This window comes from Convolutriloba macropyga, chromosome 1 (genome assembly GCF_964194025.1).
Source record: "Convolutriloba macropyga chromosome 1, txConMacr16.3, whole genome shotgun sequence".
Taxonomy (NCBI): Eukaryota; Metazoa; Xenacoelomorpha; order Acoela; family Convolutidae; genus Convolutriloba; species Convolutriloba macropyga.
In genome coordinates, this window is record NC_134468.1 from 19,687,529 (window position 1) to 19,711,295 (window position 23,767).

Here is a 23,767-nt window from a genome sequence, read left to right on the forward strand (position 1 = left end):
AATTCGAGTGGTTTGCTGCGGATGAATTTCCCCATATGCTTCAGGTTGCGCACTAAATGAATCTTTCCTTACAGTAAGTATATTTTATCTGGCAATTGGGTTCGATATAGGACGACAAAACACTTGTACTAAAATTCGAGCACAGTTGTTGAAAAAATTGAGAAATGATATATGTATTAGGTGACCTAGAAATTATTCTTGTGCATTATTAAGTATACAACTGTTGCTTGGGTAACATTTTTATTGCAGTGTCAAACATATCTTATCGGTTGTTTATAAATCATTAGCACAGGATGAATGCTACTGAAACATAGAAAAGTGGCTCAACAATGTTATGTAATTAAATTAAATTTTTTTATTGGAACTGGTACCACATAAACATTGAAGACAATTAATGCCACCACACGTTTTGCTGTTGGCATAAAAAAATTGTCAAACTTTGAATTTTCGAATTTTTTCGAAAGGATGATAACAATTGCGTATGGTAATATTTCTAATCAAGTCTTTTTGCTGTTAAAAAGTTTCATAATTTACGCCAACAGTTTGTTTATTAGAGTACGATGTTCCAGCACGTTGAAGTGTGCGAAAACAGTTGTTGGATAGTCGTCCATTATCAAAGAAACGTTCCACCACTACTTCGATTGGTTGTTTCCTAGAATTGGTAACAATGAATATTACTACACGGTTCCCTCCGATAATAATTGTTGAATAATATTTCAACCACCTTACCATTGTTATTGCCATCGTTTACCTAACTTTAACTTCTTTGGGTACATCAAAAAATCACACATGCAAGCTCTAACTTTGCGATTGTTTCTTATAATTTCAAAATATTTTCTTACTTTTTGAAAAACAAATTTTCTACCTGGATTTTTTTTTAGCAGTTCGAGTGGTTTGCTGCGGATGAATTTACCAATATGTTTCAGGTTGCGCACTAAATGAATCTTTCCACAGAATAAGTAAATTTTATCTGGCAATTGGTTTCGATATAGGACGACAAAACACTTGTACTAAAATTCGAGCACAGCTGATGAAAAAAGTGAAAATTGATATACGTAGTAGTTGACCTAAGGGTTATTCTTGTACGTTATTGATTATACAACTGTTGCTTAGTTAATTACTGTATTGCAGTATCATACATATCTTATCGGTTGTGTTTAAATCGTTAGCACAGGATGAATGGTACTAAAACATAGAAGAGTGGCTCAACAATGTCATGTCATAAAAGTAAAATTTTTTATTGGAACTGGTACTACATAGATATTGAAGACAATTTATACCACCACACGTTTTGTTGTTGACATCAAAAAGTTGTCAAACTTTGATTTTTCGAATTTTTTCGAAAGGATGATAACAACTGCGTATGGTAATATTTCTAATCAATTCTTTTTTGCATTTAAAAAGTTCCATAATTTACGCTAACAGTTTGTTTTTTAGATTACGATGTTCCAGCACGTTAGAGTTCGAGAAGACATTTCTTGGATCTTGGAAAGTGGTCTATTAACAAAGAAAAGTTCCGCCACTTATTCGATCGGTTGTTTCCTAGAATTGGAAACAATGAATATTACTACACGGTTCCCCCAGACAATAATTGTCGAATCATATTTCGACCGCCTCACCATTGTGGTCGCCATCGAGAGTTTTTTGAACTCCGAGGCGAAATCCATAACTTTTGAAACTGTAATCATTGCAACCAGAGTTTATCATAGGGCGAAATAAACGTGCAGTCTAAGAAACATACTAGTGGTGTAAGCTATGCAGCTGTTGTAATTGCAACAAATGTTTGTCAGAAACATTGCCGACTGTTATTAGAGCCCTCTGGAATTTACGCAAAAACTCGGCCTCGCCTTGGAGTTCGATAACCTCTCAACGCTGATAACCATGTGGTAAGTAATGGCTAAGTGACTCTGCTTGAAGTCACTGAGAACTTCTGGCGTTTATCGAGAACCGAGAAGCGGTTCGAGATATTAAGTCAAAATTTCGAAGTGACTTCTGCAGAGTCACTTAACCATTCTTAAAACACGAAATGCGCACGTTTTAAAATGACGAAAGTCAACGATATTCAACTTCTGGCTAAGTAGCAACTTCTGGCATTTTAACTTCTGCAGACTTTCGGCATTTTAAAATATGCACGTGAGTGTTTTAATATTCATTATAGCCCTCTCCAAAATTGTCGACAACTCGGTACCAACTCGGTAATGTTATGACACCATTTGTGACTTACGACTGCTTCTGAGATGACTCCTTGACTTTGCTACCACGACTTTTGAGACCTAACGTGTCGTATCGACTAACATGTCCTGCCTACTCTTCACAGCAACTTCCATAACTCTTATAACCGGGTCTTTTCTTCGACAACGAGCACCCGAATCAGACCATGTTATAAATGAGCTACTGAGAGATGCTGGTGCTGACAACTCAGACTCAGCAGTTCCTTATGGAGACTACATTAGTAAGTTTTTCATCTGAAGATTGCATGCTCCTCGCCTACGGGGAACATGCCATAATGAGCGTTACAAGAAATCGGATCACAAAACCTGCGAGTGATTCCTGTAATCCTATATGCTAGCTACCATAGGAATACGATTGCTCGACTGATTAATTTAATTAGTTCTCTATTTTTTTCTAGCCTTGGAAAAACCATATTTTGATTAGTTAAGTTTAATCAAGATCCAGGCATTACAAACCAAGAGGTTTTTGTTGACATTTCTGCATGAAATCTATTAAAAGCCTACCAAGATATTCCAAAAAATCTTCACTTGCCTCAATTTTTGTGATTGTCAAGAATTTTAAGATCTTGCGTGTCTCAACAATGTTTTTTTTTTTAAATTTTGTTTCACACAAGGATGCGTCACCATTGTCTCTGGGCTATTAAGAACTAATTTTGGTAGATCTGAAACAGACGCAAGCACTTTTTCCGGATGAATGAGTCCATTTTTTTATCAAGCTGCTTTTCAATGAACTTCTCTCAATGACAAAAGTGAACGGCTAAGAAAAAAATTTTGCTCTGCGTTTTGGAAACATATTTGTAAACAAGGGTTTAAAACGAATTTCTTTAATTGCTCTCAAACGAAATTTGTAGCAATTATATTAGTCATGCGGTCTTTTTATGCAATTTTCCGATTGGTCGAGTTTCCGTCTGACGCTTTCAACTTTTTGTCCTCGAGAACGGGATAAACAGGTATAGCCCGGAGCGGATTATACTAGTCTCTTAGTGTACAATTCACCAAAGCTGATGAGAAGCAATTGCGAAGTTTATCATACAAAATTGAGGGTAAAGAGGTAAATTTGGAAATTTAAGGGTTTACTTTGTCAACGATGGTAAACCTCAAGCCTTCTTCTGCAAAACATTGTTCTGAAGTGTTAAGTTCTAGGAATACTTTAGCACCAAACACATTCGGAAACCTGAGGCACAATTTTCTCCCTGGGTATACACCCACAAGCCGTAACGATACCAGGGTCGAATCGGCACAATTAATAGGTGAGTAAATTAAACAAGATTAATAAATTTCTCCCTTTTAAAGTCTTAAAACATAGGAGAGAGTCTTTGAAATCGGATTTCACTTATGCTCAGTTTAGGTTTTGAATTCTACGCCATCTGGTAAATGAGTTCAGCAATTTACACAAAATTCAAATTTGGAACTTCGAAGTTTTGAATGCAAAACCAGAGAGTAAGTGGATTTTGCAAATGCAAAATTTGAATGGTCTTTTTTTGAAAGCAAAATGCAAGACTTTGGTAGGTGAAATACAATAGCCCTGTAAGGGCAAAATTGATTCTGTTGACGTAACGTCATACAATTTTTGTCAGTTTTCGAAAATGAATTTTAAAGATGGGATCTTCTGCCTCATTGTTTTTTGTGACAAGTGAGATTACTTCAATATCTACCAATAAAAACACGCGAAAATAATTTGTAACGGTTTGACAAAAAGGGTCCCGAATTTTCAAATTGTCCCGATTAGAAATTGTAATAGCTATTTGAGTACAGCCGGTCTTTAATGCATTTTTGCCATTTTTTATCTGGCCACTTGACTTTCTTGTGATGAGAAAAAAAATTAAAAATTCAACTTGAGCGTGCAATGCTTAAAGTTTAAATGCCAGTTGCCACACTCATAGCTGGAATTTACGTCCATAAATTTCTTGAACCGCTACGTGGTTACCAGTCAAAGCCAACAGTTCTCAGTGACTTCAATTAGGGTCTAGTAACCGATGAGTTCAGCCCAAGCTCATCAGGTTTCGTTTAGTGCTTCTTAGAGCTTTGCTATAGTATAGGGTTTACAAAAACTTCCAAAGAGATGTGATTTCACAATTAGGAGATCAATTTTGAAAAGTTTTTGTACCCAAAGCCCACCCAATTTACCCCCCCCCCCCCCCCTTTCCCCACTTTTATCAATTCTCTTTAATCAATTTTTATCATCACTTCACTTCCCGCCGCCATTTCCTCACTGACTACCCCCCCCCCCCATATCTTTATTCTTCCCTCCCCCTAAAACCAAAGTCAACCGCAGTCTCTTGAGATTACAATTCACACAAGGTTAGTAGATTGTTTGCAATATGTGCATTCTGTTTTTCCGTTAGGCGGTAGCGGTTAATCGAAAAAGCAAAAAGAAATTTTGCTGCAGTTTTTAGAGACAGTAAAACTGACGAGATTCACCGGAAACCCAGAGAGGGTCTGGGGGCTGGACGGGGAGTAATTGGACAACACAGTATCAAATTAGTACAGAGAATCCGTCTGCCTAAAAAGATTATTCATAACGAGCAACCACGCCATGTTTCGCAGGCAAGAAACGCAGATGGTTCAGGTAATAATTTTTAATCGAATTACTAACCGAATCACTCTATCTTTAAAAAAATACAATGCCAAATCTCTCTTACGTTAAAAAACGACGATGTTAAAAAACGTTAAAAAACGACGAATTTCTCTTGTGTTAAATACAGAACAAAAACGACGATACCGACACAGAAATGTTCCATGATTTTCATCCATTTAAAAATCTGTCATTTAAGTTCTGTGAAGTTTTGATTTCAGATCGCAGTGAGAGAAATCGTCGCCTGATGCATTTTTTAATTGGAGGACTTGAGAAAACAAAATAATTTGGACAATATTTTTTGATTGCTTGGATATCCTTTTATGTTATTGTAAGCCCCGAAACTGAGTGCCTGAATATGAAAGAACCTGCATCGCTACACATAGATCAATGTATATTTCTTTTTAGCTCCATTGTCAGCTCACTTGGACAAAGAAATGATTAAAGAGACAGAAAAACTCGTAAACTACATTGTTCTAATCAAAGAAAGACTGTACGACCTGAACAAAGAGGTAACTTCTGACAGCCTTTTAATTCAAATGTATAAAAGCTATGCCTAACCAATAATATGGTATGGCAATTTAGCTTATGGTTGTGCAACAAAAATTAAACTGAAATCTGTTTATTGCCAACAAAAAGGCATTTTAAAGACGGTTTTTTTAAAAGAGAGAGCAGACCATGTATGTTATCCTTTCAAGTTAAACAATGAGCTTTGTTTTTTATTTATATTTTGCCCCTTAGATTTTATCCAAGTTGCCAATAACAAGCCGGTCGCACTCACGCTCATTCTCTAAGTCGACAGTACAAAAAATTTTAAAAAAAACGGACTCACAAAAGGTTCTTGAGATTTTCAGTTATAAAAAAGGTTCAATTACCTTGCCAAAAAAAATTTCCGTGCCAATTAGCTTGCGAAAACCAGTAGCTGAGCATGAAGTGTTTTCAATTCGAACTAATCTAAGAACGAATTATTTGGATTAAAAAGACAATTTTGGTTATTATTGTTAGGTATTGCACGTTTATGTAGTTTTCTGGGCAGCTCTTTAAGAATTTTTTGACTTGTATGATGTCCAAAATGGTACATTGAAACAATGTTCAGTAAAATTTTTTGTATCTGTTGCCATCCATTCAAATCATTGGAATTCAAATCAATCAATCAATCAAATCAGTGATTAGGTATTCAATGTAAAATTACCGGAAACTGAACAATATCAGTTCTTCAATCCGTAGAAAGACTAATTGAAAACTTGATGATTTTTTAATACGAAATTTCCCAAATTATTTGATAACCTGCATCATTAATAAGACACCAGATTTTTCATTGCTGCCAGTCGGGTTTTTGCAGCAAAAATTTGCAAACATGAAAAATTCTTCCGCGATATAAAAGTTTTAAAAGCGGAAATTCCAGTTATTTCACTTTAAAATCCAGATTTGAAGAGTCTTCTTCAAATCTGGATTTTAAAGTGCTTTCAAAAATAAGGATAATATCAGCAAGTTGTCCTGCATTTCAACGTCCTGTTTTCTTTGATCAATGAAACATCTTGAAATCCGCTTTGTTAGATTCTCTCACACTAGCATTTTGCCACATAATTTTCACTGCAAGTTTGATTAGCAGTACATAGCTGAAATGACGACATAAGGTCAGTGAATGTAGTTGCACTACTTTAATAAATGCCGGAATTAGTTAATCTGTATAATCAATAACGAACTTGGGCAATTTTTCGTTCTTCATCACATTCTCCAACTATATGTTAGGAACTAGACCTGAACACCCTATTTCTATAGATCCACTCATCTTGGCGTATAAGAGAGCAGTTTTGTTTTTACGGTATAAGTTGCTATGAAGCAGAATAAACTGACGCACGGTGAGTGACAAAACGCCCTCACAAATATTTGTCATTTGCAGAGTGGCAGTCTTGGAGTTGTTCATACTTGGACAAACAGCGTTGGTAGAGAAAACTACTTCCAATAAGCTTATAATCTGGAAATATTTTTTTCATTCTGATCTACGTTGCATGTTTTTGATCAAGTGTAAAAATATAATGACATTGATCCACGCTCATCTTCAATGTTGCGCATTTAAAGTTTTCGTCCAGGATTAAAGCATCTAATTATAAAAGTCTGAAAAAAACTCCTCATTTGGAATAAAAGGAAAAGCTTCCCTGGTGGTTTATTACCAAAAAGTCCCTTGCTTTATTTATTTTGGATTAATAAGACAAATGGTCAATTTTCAGCTATCCAAATAATGGCTCTTAAAAAACCTTACTTTCTGAACTTGGTCTGAGCTAATTGAACAACAAATTCTTTTTAAAAAAGAGTAGGTAACTAATGGAAGGGTTTTTCATCATATTTTGTGTTGAAATTTAATAGCCAAAGTAATTAAAGTGTCATGCTAAGCTATCCGTCAAATTGAGTCACAACGTTCAGGTTTTTGTTGTGTTGTTTCACAGCATCTAACGTACCAATTATTGACACGGTCAAAAACAAGAAATTAAAGTGAGTTGATGCCACAAAGTATTGCCACTGTTCTTCATAAGAATCCACAAACACCACAAAATGACAAGGTGCACATTTTGCAACATATCGTAACACGCAAGTGCACGCTCTACCTCAACTAATTGTTATTTGTTTTCATCATTTACGTTATAGCTTATGATTTACCCACCAAAATTTTAAAATAAGTTTTTTGTCATACTAAGCAATTTGATGGGTTTAAATTTTTAAAGAATTTTTATAACTGCAAGAATGCCCGGGGGGTGTATAAATTTAGCAGACATTTCTTTAAGTTTCTCTAAGTGTTTTTCCGATCATACATATAACTTTACTGTTTTTGTCAATAATGTGACGTCTTTTTAATTAAATTTAACTGCGTGATATCTTTTGTGTCAATGCTTAGTAAGAAGTTGTCTAATTATTTAACTAGCACTTATTTTAATCATAACTTAACCCCATTCTTTGAACGATTCTAAAATAGCAAAATGAGCGATATTTAAAGGCTCTTCAGATAGGCTTATTGTGAGAGAGAATGAGAGGGTGAGGGTATAATGCCAACGAGTACGGAGTTTCTAGTCTCTCTTTTTTGGCTGCATTTCTACTAAGATATTTTTGTGATTAATAATAGTCACTGTGATCCCCTTCAAAGCTTTTAAAACCGTTTTTTACAACTTATAGAAACCGAGTTTTAAATGGCTGTTGCCTTTTTAAAGATTTTTTCATACATTTGGATGATTTTTGAAGTCAAACTGGAGTGATGATTTTTGGTTGCGCCAAAAAATGAATTGGAGCAAAATAGCTAGTGATTTCGTGGTGTGAATTTTTTTCACTCTAGTTTTAAAATACAATGAGAAAACGTTGTCTATACTAAAATCCACTTTTTGATAAGGGTTTTATGGTCATACAGGGCAACTTGACAATGATTTTTACCGTTTTTTATTGAATTTTATTAATGCTTTTTTCTCAACTTATTCATACTCCATCTAGGTCTAGTTTGCAGTTTAGTCAACGCAAATTATTATATTGGTAGTTCAGAAATTGCCATGATGATTTTTTGAACTCTTTTAACCTTTTGATTACGTTTTTTGTTTTAAATAAGTCACAACTTTTGCGTTTGATTTCTGACGGACCTCACTTACTGCCCCAACAAAATGGAAATTAGAATGCATCCACCAATTTGTAAACGAATAGGTTCAAAGCCAAAAAGTGACATAAAGAGAAATGGCATAAACCAATAAAACCCGGGAATTTAATCAAAAGCTTAGTGCGTTAAGATATCAAAGTTCCGTAGAGTTTAATTGGGAAAAAGTTAGGTTGCTGTCAATTTTATCTGCGTGGCATCCTTTTTTTCAATCTTTAGTTAGTATTGTTCCAATTAATTACGTGATAACTGTTCAAATCATAATTCACTTACTACATTCCTTACTTGCTTTTAAAAGGTTAATGTGTGGAATATTTAAAGGCATTTGAGATAGGCTCATCGTGAGAAGAAATAGGAAGTGATAGTATAGTGCCAAGGAGCATAGTTTCTTCTTCTGTTTTCCTATTTTCAACTAAAACGTTTTTGTGATTCATAATAGCCACTGTGAGCCTCTCTAAAGCTGCTATTTAAGTGCGCTCATTTTTTACGAGTTATTGGAATTGAATTGTATAGAAGCGTTGTCTTGTTTCAGATTTCTTCATACAATTTGATGATTTTTGAAGTCAAATTTGGGTAATGATTTTTGGATAACGCTCAGACAGTATTTGGAGCACAAAAGCAAGTGGTTTTGTGGTGTGATTTTTTTCAGTTTTGTTTGAAATTACAATGAGAAACGTTGTTTGAACTTAATCTCGTTTTCCCGACAGTTGCTTTCTATTCTTATGCGGCAATTTGATTTTGAATTTCAATTTAAAAAAATTTTTTTAGATTTTTTTTTTCAAATTTTATTTCCATTCCGTTCAAAGTCCACTCTTGGTCTATTTTTTTATTCATTCAACGACAATCCTTTGGTTTGTAGTTCAAAACTTGTCCTCCTATGATTTTCATGATTTTTAAATTTGTTTTACATTTCAATCACGTTTTTCGTTTTAAATAAGTTACGACTTTTACGTTGAATTTCTGACTTACCTCACTCACTGTTTTAACGAAATGGATTTTAGAATTCGTTAAGCAATTTTTACGCGAATGGGTTTAATGTCAAAGGAAAAATTAGAAGAAGTGGGATAAGCCAATAAAGCCCGGGATCTTGAAAGCCTCGGTCCGTTAAGTTGTCAAAAATCCGTTGAATATGATGATGGCTAGTATTAGTGTTAAACTTATTATTCTACAGTTTAAAAAGTGAATTCACCAAATTTATCTAATCTAATGAAACTGCAAAAGAAATTAAAATATTATTGACAATTCGAAAAAGGTAGGTAGTCGTCGTCAGTTTTACTCTTTATTTTTCTAATTGTTTCAATCCTAACGCCGGTGAGTGGGGTCAAAGGCGGCTTTTTTCCGCCAATTTTCCGGCTATGGTAGAAATTGTATTTCTGTTTTTCTAGGTACACGCCACATATGACAAAACGTTGGCCGGTTCTCTCAAGGACTCTAATCCGATTGCGGATCGTTCCTACGTTAGAGAAAAACCTCAACAATCAGGCTTCATGAATCAGAAGCCTACGCTCCCAAAACTGTACCCCACGACTAATCCAACATTAGCAGTGGCTATGACGAATAACTATGTGGGGTTACCCAATCACATTACAAAGGCGAGAGCTGTTGGAGTTGAATCAGACTTTGAAGATCACGTGACTTTGATACCCATCTCACTTGGCGCAGCTTTGTCATTTAAAACTAAAGGGCTGAAAAATACTAAAGTGGCAAAACAGACTCAACTTTACAACAATTCTATGAGACCATTCAAAAATTCTTCAAGAGTCGGCTCATTATCAAACAAATTAGCTTCATCAGATTACGTCACAAGGTTACCAACTGTGGTGAAAAACGAAATGAGGAGTTACTTTAACAAAACTACGCCTGGAAAATGATCACCACTACTTGGCAATATATTTTGACTAATGAAAACAGCTGATAGTTGAATATGATGCAAAAGCTGAAGAAAACTCATTTTAAAAATTCTGATAGACGGAATAAGTAAACATTTGTTGAAACATATACTATCAGAAACAAAGCTTGATTGACAAAGCTTAGTTCCTGAATTCGACTCAATTTTGCATTGATGGGATGACACTTTTATTGGAAGGTTCGAAGTGGCTCTACAATATTTACGATGATACCACCGGGTGAACTGATTATGGGAACTAATGAACGATTTGAGAAAAATCAATTACCAAAGAAAAGAGTTTTGGTATATTGTTAAATGCTCTCAAACGAAGTTTGTAGCAATTATATTAGTCCTGTTGATCTTTTTTAATGCGATTTTTCGCTTGACGGATTATTCGTCTGACCCATTTGACTTTTCGTCCTTAAAAACGGGATAAACAAGTAGCCAGCGGGCATTAAGTTTCATTAGAGGCCCTTGGCCGCGTTTAGTAGTCCTTCAAGTGCTTAGTGTAATGAAGCTACTGTGAAAGCCGTAGTTTAAGGTTAAAAGGTCATTTTTAGGAGTTTTCGAGCCCCCAAAATGTTGCAACTTTTCGTATTTTTTCGTCATTTTTCAAATTTTTTGTTGGACCAGTCTAAAATTGAGGATGATTAAAGTTGGTAAAGGTTTTTTGCAAGACATAGGTACTTTTTATGACCAATTTAGGAGCTATATGTTTTGGTGATCAAAACAAAAACAAACAAATTTATACTAATTTTCACAATTTTTTCAAGCTATTGTCATTTTTTGAGTTTTTCAGCCCTAGCTGTCACGTAATCTCCTCTAGGGTTTGATAATATGTTACAGCATAGTTTCTAGTGGTAATGAAATGTTTTTCAACGAAGTTTAGCATTTTGTTGATAAAAATTGCATTTTATAAAATATTTTTTTGACTTTTATTGTCCTTATTCATGTTTGTTCCCGACCTAGGGGCCAAGAATGTCTTTATTGAAGTTTTTCGGTCTCAGGGTTCAGAAAATCTCCTTAGGGGTTTGATAATAAGTTATTGAAAACATTTTTGGCCATGGGTTAGTTTTCAACGTTTTAATATCACAAATTTTAGCAATTATAGCCAAAGAACTTCCTCTAGGGTTTTATAATAGGTTACTGCATAGTTTCTAGATGTGATGAAAAGTCTTTCAAGATTCTAATATCACGAATTTAAGCAACTTTTTATCGAAAAATATTTGCAATTTTTTCAAATTGTTCGATTAATTTTGATATTTTAGAAATTCTTTCTGGCCCAAAGGGCCCAGGGACCTCATCCGAGGTTTGTTGACAATAAGTTGTTACATAGTTTTTAGAGATAAGTGAATGTATATCAATATTTTCATGACTCGAGTGTTATCAATTGTTTGATAAAAATTAAATCAAGTTATCAAGTTTTTGAAAAAATTTTTATCATTACCCAAGTTCTTGGATTTTTATGAGCCAAAGAAACTATTTAAAGCCTTAAATAAGGATATTGGATAATTTTTGGAGACAAGGAAAAGGCTCTGAAGATATTAATATCACGAAATTTCTCTAATTTTTTTAAAAAATTTGCCGTTGTTTTAAAATTTTTTGAATAAATTGTCCTTTTCTGAGTTTAACTAACCTTACTGGTCAGTGAAACTTTTGAAGTCTTGCAGGTGGATTACACAACAGAATTCCAGAGACAAAAAATAGATTTTAATTTTTTTTCACTCTAAAATACGGAAACTTTTCTTTTGAGTTCCGCACTTTGAGTTTTCTCGTCATTTAATTACTAAAAAAGCTAGAAAACCAGAAGTTGCAGAGTCGAACCTCACAATGGAAAGTAGTCCTAGCTCTCTTTCTCTCTCTTTGTCGCTTGGGATTTCGTTCCGTCTTGCTATCGTTCACGTTTTATCTCTTGCATACTGTATCTCTTTCTCTCTTTCTCGCTCTCTCTCTCTCTCTCTCTCTCTCTCTCTCTCTCTCTCTCTCTCTCTCTTCCTCAACCCTTTTGTTGATGACGCACTTCAGCTGCTGCTACGTGGCGCGATGTCATCATCTATTACCCTCACCTCAAGCTCTTCAATCAAGCAAAAGCTAGCCTCACTAAAACGTGGCTAGCTACTGACGAAACCAACCGCTCGCCGGTCGTTTGAGAGCAATTCGCCCGACGTTATTCGGTTATAATTTAATTTTTCAATAAAATGCTCCAGTCAAAATACGCGTTACCAGCTATGAAAGCAAAAATTATTTCTTTTTCTAGATCAAAATGTGCCACAACTCTATTTTGATTCTTCAATTGTTTGTGGGCTTTGTTTTGAGCACTGTTCCTCCCTTTTTTTCTAATTCTGTAAGCTTTATTTTAGTAGACAGAGAGAGAGAGAGAGAGAGAGAGAGAGAAAGAGAGAGTGAGAGAGTGAGAGAGAGAGAGAGTGTGTGTTAGTGTGTGTCCTTAGTTCATACCAAATCTTATCTAAGCGAGCAATCATCGGAGAAAAATCGCAAAATGTTAGTAGTCTCAGCCACAACACAAAGTAACGAATTGAGAATTCAAGTCCAAAGGCTTTGAACGTACAAAAATGGTTTATTCTGACCTAATGTTTCCTCCCTCTAACAAACAATCAATAGATTCAACAGTTTTCTTAAATTTCCAGATCGATGAATTTTTTTGGTTCAATTATTTATTTTTAATAGCCGCCCTCATCTTCTCAGCCGGCTATTATAGCGCTCCTACTTTTACAATTCAAAGAATTTGAATTGTATTGGGGCGCTGTCTTTTTTTAAAGATCTGTTCACACACTTTCATTTTTGAAGTCAAATTGGAGTAGTGATTTTGGTCACGCCGAAACAGGAAATGGAGCGAAAAGTCGAGTGGTTTTGCGGTGTGAAATTTTTGCGCTCCAATTTTAAAGTAGAGTTAGAAAACGGTGTTTGAACAAAAATTCGCTTTCTCTCTAGTGGTTTTTTGTTCACAATTTGACTTTGATTTTTACTGTTTTTTCGTTTTTTTGGATCGGATTCTTTTCTGAATGGTTTTACCAATCCGTTCATAGTCCGTTCTAGGTCTAGTTTTCTGTTTAGTCAATGAAAATTCTTTGAATTGTACGTCAGGACTTGACCTGCTATGTTTTTTTACTTCGTCGAACAAAAAAATGTTTCGCGTTACCTGATTTTGTCGCTTTTTCAACATTTTGCGTGAAATCTTTTTGACTTCTCTAGGCTAGTTTCTCTCTTCTCTCATTCTGCTAAAAGTGATTTTGAACATCAGTTGCTCAGCAAAGCAAAATGAACAGAGTCAGTATAAAATTGAAGTCAGAAATAGAAACGGGATAAACCCATAAAGCCCAATTTTAGATGCCCGCTATTTGAACGTCGTTCCTATAAGTATTAGTTACCTCTCTCTAATGCTTATTGGTATTGATAGTAGCCCCTGTAGCCTCTCTCTAAGAAACAGAAGTATGTTCAACTAAGAAATTCCATCAAATTAAATCGGACTTAAAAAAATGTTTTTTGCCGCGAAGCGATAGCGGCTATTATTGGGGACATCGTGTTTTTTTTTAATTGGTCGTCTCCATCGATGATTCTTACGACCTGACTTCTTGGAATTGACGTCTTGGAATTTACTTCAGTGACTTCTATTGCTTTGCAGTTAAAATTTGTGTACGTGACGTTGTTTCTGATTTTAGGTCAATTGCGTGACTTACCTCACTCAAAAAATTGACTTCTGAACTCACTTATGGAACTTTAATTTTTAATGAAGATTTACTAGTTAATAGTGTGCATCTAAGTTGTGCCAATCTTATATGCCCTAATTTGTGATTATTAGTCTTAAGTTTTTGATTTCGAATATCAATTTTGAAATAGCTCTTTAAGGGCGTTTTCCTTATAGAACGTATGTGTCAAAAATTGACAGTCCGAAGCTAACCCGAAAAGTCTAGTGGTCTATTGAAGGACTGGTGGTCGATCTGTCTATCTCATTTCTTTAGGTGTTTCAATTCCTGGAAGGCCACGAGCGTCTATCGCGGCTATTTTCCGGCAATCTGCCGGCTATGTTTTTTCAAAATCTATTCTTTCAATCCCAATCATGCTTATTGGAATCAACGATCAACTGCGGCTTTTTTCCGGCAATCTGCCGGGTGTGTTTTCATAATTGTGCCTTGTATTTTATTGACAAATGTTCTAGACGGGATATTCTTACGGCACAGCAATTATTCCCTCGTAAAAGAAAAAGGGAAAAAAATTATCCGCTAAAATGTAATTTTAACTCTTTTTGATGTGATTGTTGTTACCACAAATAACATTTTCTCAAAGGAATAAGCACAATGTGGGTCTGTTTGTTATTAGTTGCTCTCAAACAAAGTTTGTATCAATTATATTAGTCATGTGGTCTTTCTTATGCAACTTTTTGCTTGGCCAATTTTTCGTCTGACCCTTTAAACTTTTGTCCTCAAAACAGCCCAGTGCTCCGATTCCCGGAAACCCTGCCGGGAAACCCGGGAGTCTTATAATTTCTCGGCAATCTTGGTGGGAAACCCGGGAATCTTATAATTTCTCGGCAATCTTGGTGGGAAACCCGGGAATCTTATAACTTCTCGGTAATCTTGGCGGGAAACCCGGGAATACCATAATTTCTCGGTAATCTTGTTGGGAAACCCGGGATTTAATTTTTGACCGGTTTTCTTTGTGGGAAACCCGGGAACTTTTGTTTTCCCGGAAATCTTGGTAGGAAACTGGGGAGTGTCAAATTTTCCAATGATCTCAGCCGGAAGAAAGAGAATAGTAAGTTTTTTAATTAGTTGAGCTGGAAACCCGTTAACGTTGACGTTTTCTGGCCAAGTATGAGATTGTCGATTCAATTAGTAACAAAAACCAATAGACAAGAAACATTATCTCGTAAACACTCCTACAGTTTTCTTAAAAATTCAACACTATGCACCGTATATGGTTTCGCACAAAAATGCTAATTGAACCCTAATCTTGGACCCTTTGACTTTCTGAGGTAACCCAGTGCTCGAACCCACGACATCCACGCCAAGTCCACGCAAGATCTTGGATTTCCACGATACCATTTCCAAGTCCACGCAAGATCTTGGATTCTTCAATAACCACACGAGGGTTTCCAGGATCTTGGCAGGAACTTTCGTGGTTTTCCAAGTTTTACTTTTGTTTACAAATGCTTCTTTTACATCCCAAAAATTTTCAGAAAGACAAAATTTTGGTTCGATTGCCCTGCATAACAGTCAAAACTTAGAAAAAAAAACATTTTTTTTTCGATCTCACAGCAGCATTTCCAAGATCTTGACAGGATCTTGACGAGATTTTGCGTGATTTCTCAAAATTTCGATTTCTCTTATTTTTGTCATAGCGGTGCCCTATCAGTGCCAGTTTAACTCAGAGAAAAAAGTTTTTGTTTGACGATAACGAAAAAAGGCTTTAAGGCTGAAAAAAATAATTATGATTGAGTTCATATCTGACCAACATACGAAGCCCGAGTTGTAACCTTCAGAGCCCGAGTTGAACTACCAACATAGATACCTTTCTTTTCTGATTGGCAGGCTTTCCACGTATATATATATTGAAAACCTTGTCAACTTATATATATATATATATTTATATATATATGTATATATATATATATATATATATATATATATATATTTATATATATATATACATATATATATATATATATATATATATATATATATATATATATATGTATGTGTGTGTGTGTACGTACGGAGATATACTCAAATCGTCACGGGCAAACTTGCCAGATCTGTGTATCTCATCTTCTTTTTTCCCATTGTAATACATTGAAAACTTTGTTAACATGTATGTATATATATATATATATATATATATATATATATATATATATATAAGTGTGCGTGTACGTAACGCAGCAAGGGTATACCTCAAATTTTCTCCCCTAGTCAAAATCGCTCAAAAAATAGATACATAAAATGAACGAAATAAGTAGAGAAGCACTTTACTTTATTTTCACTTTACTTTACAAATGCTTCTTTTACATCCCAAAAATTTTCAGAAAGACAAAATTTTGGTTCGATTGCCCTGCATAACAGTCAAAACTTAGAAAAAAAAACATTTTTTTTTCGAGCTCACAGCAGCATTTCCAAGATCTTGACAGGATCTTGACGAGATTTTGCGTGATTTCTCAAAATTTCGATTTCTCTTATTTTTGTCATAACGGTGCCCTATCAGTGCCAGTTTAACTCAGAGAAAAAAGTTTTTGTTTGACGATAACGAAAAAAGGCTTTAAGGCTGAAAAAAATAATTATGATTGAGTTCATGTCTGACCAACATACGAAGCCCGAGTTGTAACCTTCAGAGCCCGAGTTGAACTACCAACATAGATACCTTTCTTTTCTGATTGGCAGGCTTCCAATCTATACATTTCCTCAATTTGTGATGAGGAGAATATTTTTCAGGAATGATAATTCAATTCCCGATTTCCAGACTTACACGATTTTGTCCGTGATGGAGGTGATATAGTAGAGTTGTCAAGTCTATGCTTCAGATAAAGTAATAAATTTTTCCCCATTCAATGATGAGTATCTCCACAATAATTTTTGGAAACGTCTCTATCTTTTCCAATGGGCATCGTAGAAAAACGTACCCGTCCATGAGCGATTTTTTTTTTATTTGAAACACAACTTCTCTTTCCGAAACGTCTTTATATACAAGGAGAAGATTGTTTTTTTTAGATAGATCAGAGACAACTAAACCGCTCCTCACAGAGCATGCAAGCTGTTGATGCATGTAGTGTAATGTGTTTGTCCTGAAAATTTGTTGTCGAACGGTTATTTAAGGAATAACATGATTCCTGAATAACATGTCTATCTTCAAATTTTATTGATTGTGTTGTGTTTTGGTAAATGAAAAGGATTTTCTGCGTTCTATTTGCGTTTTCCATACAATATTCTAGTCCATGAAACAAACTATACCAGTGATTGCTGTTAATTCAACAATTTACTTTTTTCATGATTTCGGCAAATTTCGGAGACTGTTGTTTTGTGTCAATTACACAAAACATCATAGCCTTCATGGCGAGGTGCGAATTTTTTTCCCACCTCATCATGAAGGTTTGAATCAACCAGGAACGCAAAAATAGACTGGAATTAGCCCCAGAAAAACGACAGTTGTGCCATTAAACGCCGTCAAGCGTGTTATTCGACAATTTTGGGCTTTTAAAATAGCTGAAAAAGTTGGGTGTAATTCAGCAATTTGCTAATAACACCCAAAATACTCTACCAAAAAAATAGATCACTGGAAAACTGGATTACAGTAATATAGAAGCGGTAACGACATACGGTCCTCAAGTAGCTTCCATTTTTTGAAGTCTTGCAGATTTAGATTTATAGAGGTACAATTTGTTGTTTTAATGATAAGTAGTCAAGTTCTTAGCAGAATTCTACCAACATAGTCTAATTTTATTGGCATTGTAACCGTCTGGCTTGTCATATATTGTACTACCCTAATTCGGCCTGGTAAAAAAGTTATTGATTGCTAAATTAAAAAAAAAGTCACCATTTCAGGTGATATTGGTGTTCACCAAATATGCGTACCTCAAAATACCATAGTATTCCTACTTGTATTGGTTTGTTGGAATTGGTATTGTAGTGGGGAGTAACCCCATACACATTTTTTATCTGGTTTTCTGGAGTTGAGTGGGTCATTTTTTGCTCTGTAGGCGCCGAATCTCGACTTTCGGCCAATTTCGGCCAATTCGGCGGTGACATAATGTTGAATTTTTTTGATTCAAGATTACAAATTATAGTGTTTTAGAGTGCTCAGTTAATGGGGAGTATCACTATAAACAGATTGTATCTTTTTGTACTAGTTTTGAAGGTTTATTTTAGTAAAACTTGATATTTGGTAGTCAAAATAGGTCATTTGACCAAATGAATGAGTGAAGTGGTGTTGTTTGCTATTGAACAAGTTTTTGGGCGTGCGTTTTGTGTTTTCTAGACACTATTTAGGTTGCTGAAGCTAATTGTATCAAACAATGGCATTAATTCAACAATTTTTCTTTTTTCACGATTTCATCAAATTTTTGTTGATGTTGTTTTATGTCAAAACACACAAAACATCATAACCTTCATGGTGAGGTGGGAAATTTTTTCCCACCTCACCATGAAGGTTTGCCGTGACCTAGAACGTGGAAGTGGACCAGAATTACACCCACAAATACGCCGGGAACGCTGTTTCACGTTGTTTTACGTCGGTTCCGGAGATCTTGGGCTTCGATTTTAGCCCAAAAACTGGGGTACAGAACAGTGATTTGTTAATATCTTCTAAAGTACTGGACCAAATTAAACGGGAGTGGTCTCATTTTGTTAGCACTGAACCCCTCTTGCTTGCAGTATTTGGTTGGTTTCCCAAATCGGCCTAATCAAAAAGTTATTAATGTTCAAAGTTGAAATAGTTCGAATTTTCGGGCTATTATGGGTGACCCAAATTTCGGTACTACAAAACACGCGATTTACCCAACAAGTGTTAGTGTTTTAGAATCCCCAGTTAGTGGGGAGTCTCCCCATATATATTTTATATGGTATTTTATGTAGTTGAGATGGTCAATTTTGACTCTGCAGAGCGGTCACCTCGCTTTTTTGGTCATTTGGTACGGTACCTTATAATTGCTATAGCTCCTCGAAGAATGTACCGATCGGGCTCATTTTTTAATATGATGCGTATCTCAAGCAGTGCTACAAACTGTACTAAGGGTACGTTTATTTTTGTTCGGCCGTTTTAGAGAAATTGGCCAGTAAAGTTGCCCTTGATTTTACCTCTAGAAGCGTTTGACAGCAGTGGTCCGGGTCTGGTGACTTTGAATTTTGTCACTTCTGGTATAAATTATACTGTTTTGAATAGCCAGTTTAATGCAGATTCCGAATATATATACTTTATATGTCATTTTCCGTGGTTTAGGTGTTCAATTTTAGCTCTGGAGGTGATGTACCTCTCCTCCAAGGTCGTTTGGTACGGTACCTTGTTTTTGCTATAACTACTTCTAGAGTGCACCAATTGGGCTCATTTTTTAATATGATGCGTATCTCAAGCCGTGCTACAAACAGTATTAAGGGCGTTTGTTTTTGTTCAGCCGTTTTTGAGAAATTGGCCAGGTCAGGTACCCCTATTTTGACCTGCTGGAGCAGGGTACCAGTACACCAGAGCTCTGTGAATCGATGAAAATAGTGAATTGAGTTTTCAGGGGTGGTTTGTTGAACACCCAGTGGGGTGGGCTTGCTCGCCATATATAGTTTATGCTCCATTTTCAGTCGTATTATTTCAGAATCATGTCTGATGCTCCCGAAATATGTCATTTGAAGCGTATCCCCAAGAAGTGTACCAGTTCTGGCAGTTGCGGCAATGAGAACAGTTCTACACCCAAGCCATGCAGTTCGGCTAATGAGGTTTATGATTTGTGATGTTTTAGATAGGTACTGCATGTATAATAGTGCTTTCATGGTCTTGGGTAACAAGCGCAGGGGGGCATAAAATGCCAACCTAGATTTTCCCAAAATCACGTCAGGCTTTTCGTAGTGCATGCAATGTTTATGTGTCTTAGGCTTTATTGGTCTCAGCGTGTCTATAGAGACGGCCGATTTGGGTGTCAATTCGGTATTGTCTCTTTTTTGATTATTTCGTAGTTAGGAGAACTATTGATGACAATAGGTACATTGTACTTCGATCAAAAATATGACTTCAAGAATGTCCACTTGGAGGATTTTCTGCAACTGCTCGGACTGCAGAGACCTTAACAAACTGAATCTGTGACAGTAATTATCAAGGGAACTTATGAAACCCCTGGGACTGAATCCCTAAAGCCTTTATTAGGCTTTACCACTCTCATACCAAACTAATGCTTTTGTATACCACGATGAAGAACAGGTATCTACTCTGTTCCTACTGAGTTAAGAGTTGTCTGCTGTGACTATTATGGACAGAAATTTCTGTTTGACTAACCGGTTTGTCGAATCCGTCGAGGGTCTCCTTAGAGGTGAACTCTCGCAGACAATCGTCTAAGCTACAGTTGAAAATGGTGCTAGAATTGATGCTCTGAAACACAAAATTATTCTACTCTGCCGTTAACTGATCAAGCATTGAGCATTTTGCATTAAGCATGAAACCCAAATCAATTTAACGAAATGCTGCCTGAACGGTCCGATTGACCTAATCAAAGACCTATTATATTATTATTATAGGTGTAATTTTTTTCTAAAATAGAGCTACCTTTTTCGCCAATTTCTCTCTAAAGTTGACTCTTTTGTGTTCTTTGGGTTTAGAACCTGTTAGTTCTCACTAATATACGTCCTTTTATCCAAAAAGAACTATAGTTTCTGTTTAATTTGCTCCAGTATAGAGAAACTTGAAATTATGAGAAAAAAAACTCTTCTCGAAAAAGTCTTCCATTTTTCAAGATATTGGAAATAATAGATATTTTGTTTTTTGTTGACTTTTTTCTAGTTTTCTCAGTTGTACCAACCATATGAACTGTGAATTGCACCAAAATTCCGTCGAAATCGTAAAATTGCAACAATTGTTGTCATTTTCAAGGAATTTCAGTCTTTTGATTGTTAGGTACATATTTTTATTTTTTCTCTAGCTCCCAATGAAAAAATTTTTGGTTTCTTAGGCTTTGTTGGTGTTACCAACACTCACAGTGCCTATGAAGACGGCCGAATCGTATGTAATCTCGGTTTTGTCTCTTTTTTGATTATTTCGTAGTTAGGAGAACTAGGTGTCTTTTTTCTTCTAAAATAGAGCTTCTTTTTTCGCCAATTTCTCTCTAAACTTGACTCTTTTGTGTTCTTTGTGTTTAGAACCTGTTAGTTCTCACTAATATACGTCCTTTTATCCAAAAAGAACTATAGTTTCTGTTTAATTTGCTCCAGTATAGAGAAACTTGAAATTATGAGAAAAAAAACTCTTCTCGAAAAAGTCTTCTATTTTTCAAGATATTGGAAATAATACATATATTGTTTTTATCGTGCTTTTTTATAGTTTTCTTAGTTGTACTGACTATATGAACGGTAGTTTGTACCAAAATTCCGTCGAAATCGTAAAGTTGCAACAATTGTTGTCATTTTCAAAGAATTTCAGTCTTTTGATAATTATGTACATATTTTTACTTTTTCTCTAGCTCCCAATGAAAAAATTTTTGTTTTCTTATGCTTTATTGGTGTTACCCACACTCACAGTGCCTATGAAGACGGCCGAATTGTATGTAATTTCGGTTTTGTCTTTTTATTCTTTATTTCGTAGTTAAGAGAACTAGGTGTCTTTTTTCTTCTAAAATAGAGCTTCTTTTTTTGCCAATTTCTCTTTAAACTTGACTCTTTTGCGTTCTTTGGGTTTAGAACCTGTTAGTTGTCACAAATATACGTCTCTATAGGCAAAAAGAACTAGAGTTTCTGTTTAATTGGCTCCAGTATAGAGAAACTTGAAATTATGAGAAAAAAAAACTCTTCTCGAAAAAGTCTTCTTTTTTTCAAGATATTGGAAATAATAGATATTTTGTTTTTTGTTGACTTTTTTCTAGTTTTTTCTGTTGTACCGACTATATTAACTGTGAATTGTATCAAAATTCCGTCGGAATCGGAAAATTGCAAAAATTGTTGTCATTTTCAAAGGATTTCAGTTTTTTGATAGATAGGTGCATATTTTTACTATTTCTCTAGCTCCCAATGAAAAATATTTTAGTTTCTTAGGCTTTGTTGGTGATTCTCACTCTCACAGTGTCTGTGGAGACGGCCGATTCGTATGTAATTTCGGTTTTGTCTTTTTATTGTTTATTTCGTAGTTAGGAGAACTAGGTGTATTTTTCCTTCTAAATTAGATCTTCTTTTTTCGCAATATCTCTCGAAACTCAACTATTTTGTCTTCTTTGGGTTTAGAACCTGTTAGTTCGCACTATTATACGTCCTTATACGCTAAAAGAACTAGAGTTTCTGTTTAAGTTTATCCAGTATAGAGAAACTTAAAATTATGAGAAAAAGAACTCTTCTCGAAAAAGTCTTCTATTTTTCAAGATATTGGAAATAATAGATATTTTGTTTTTCGTTGACTTTTTTCTAGTTTTCTCAGTTGTACAGACCATATGAACTGTGAATTGTACCAAAATTCCGTCGGAATCGGAAAATTGCAAAAATTGTTGTCATTTTCAAAGGATTTCAGTTTTTTGATAATTATGTACATATTTTTACTTTTTCTCTAGCCCCCAATGAAAAAATTTTTGGTTTCTTAGGCTTTATTGGTGTTACCCACACTAACAGTGCCTATGAAGATGGCCGAATCGTATGTAATTTCGGTTTTGTCTCTTTATTGATTATTTCGTAGTTAGGAGAACTAGGTGTAATTTTTTTTCTAAAATAGAGCTTCCTTTTTCGGCAATTTCTCTCTAAACTCGACTCTTTTGTGTTCTTTGGGTTTAGAACCTGTTAGTGGTCACAAATATACGTCTCTATAGGCAAAAAGAACTAGAGTTACTGTTTAATTGGCTCCAGTATAGAGAAACTTAAAATTTTGAGAACAAAAACTCTTCTCGAAAAAGTCTTCTATTTGTCAAGATAATGGAAATAATAGATATTTTGTCTTTTATTGTCTTTTTTGTACTTTTCTCAGTTGTACCAACTATATGAGCCGTGGTTTGTACCAAAATTCCATCGGAATTGTAAAATTGCAACAATTGTTGTCATTTTCAAAAGATTTCAGTTTTTTGATAATTATGTACATATTTTTACTTCTTCTTTAGCTCCCATTGGAAAAAATTTTGGTTTTCTTAGGCTTTATTGATGTTACCCACACTCAGTGCGCCTATGAAGACTGCGGATTTGGGTATAATTTTGGGATTGTCCCTTTTTTGATTATTTCGTTGTTAGGAGAACTAGGTGTAATTTTTCTTCTAAAATAGAGCTTCCTTTTTCGACAATTTCTCTCTAAACTTGACTCTTTTTTGTTCTTTGGGTTTAGAACCTGTTAGTGGTCACAAATATACGTCTATATAGGCAAAAGAACTAGAGTTTCTGTTTAATTGGCTCCAGTATAGAGAAACTTAAAATTTTGAGAACAAAAACTCTTCTCGAAAAAGTCTTCTATTTCTCAAGATAATGGAAATAATAGATATTTTGTCTTTTATTGTCTTTTTTGTACTTTTCTCAGTTGTACCAACTATATTAGCCGTGATTTGTACCAAAATTCCGTCGGAATTGTAAAATTGCAACAATTGTTGTCATTTTCAAAAGATTTCAGCTTTTGGTAATTATGTACATATTTTTACTTCTTCTTTAGCTCCCAATGGAAAAAATTTTGGTTTCTTAGGCTTTATTGATGTTACCCACACTCACTGTGCCTATGGAGACTGTGTATTTGGGTATAATTTCGGGATTGTCCCTTTTTTGATTATTTCGTTGTTAGGAGAACTA

The 23,767-nt window shown here is 35.0% G+C and overlaps 1 protein-coding gene across 1 annotated transcript; it reads left to right on the top strand.

The window, feature by feature from the left end:
* The first annotated feature begins 2,132 nt into the window (after positions 1–2,132).
* On the top strand, positions 2,133–10,500 carry LOC142346690 (uncharacterized). The gene is made up of 4 exons (XM_075398881.1): positions 2,133–2,452; positions 4,621–4,800; positions 5,215–5,318; positions 9,823–10,500. Exons 1-4 carry the CDS (start codon positions 2,296–2,298, stop codon positions 10,306–10,308), a joined length of 927 nt encoding a protein of 308 aa, XP_075254996.1. The 5' UTR covers positions 2,133–2,295; the 3' UTR covers positions 10,309–10,500.
* Positions 10,501–23,767: the final 13,267 nt, after the last annotated feature.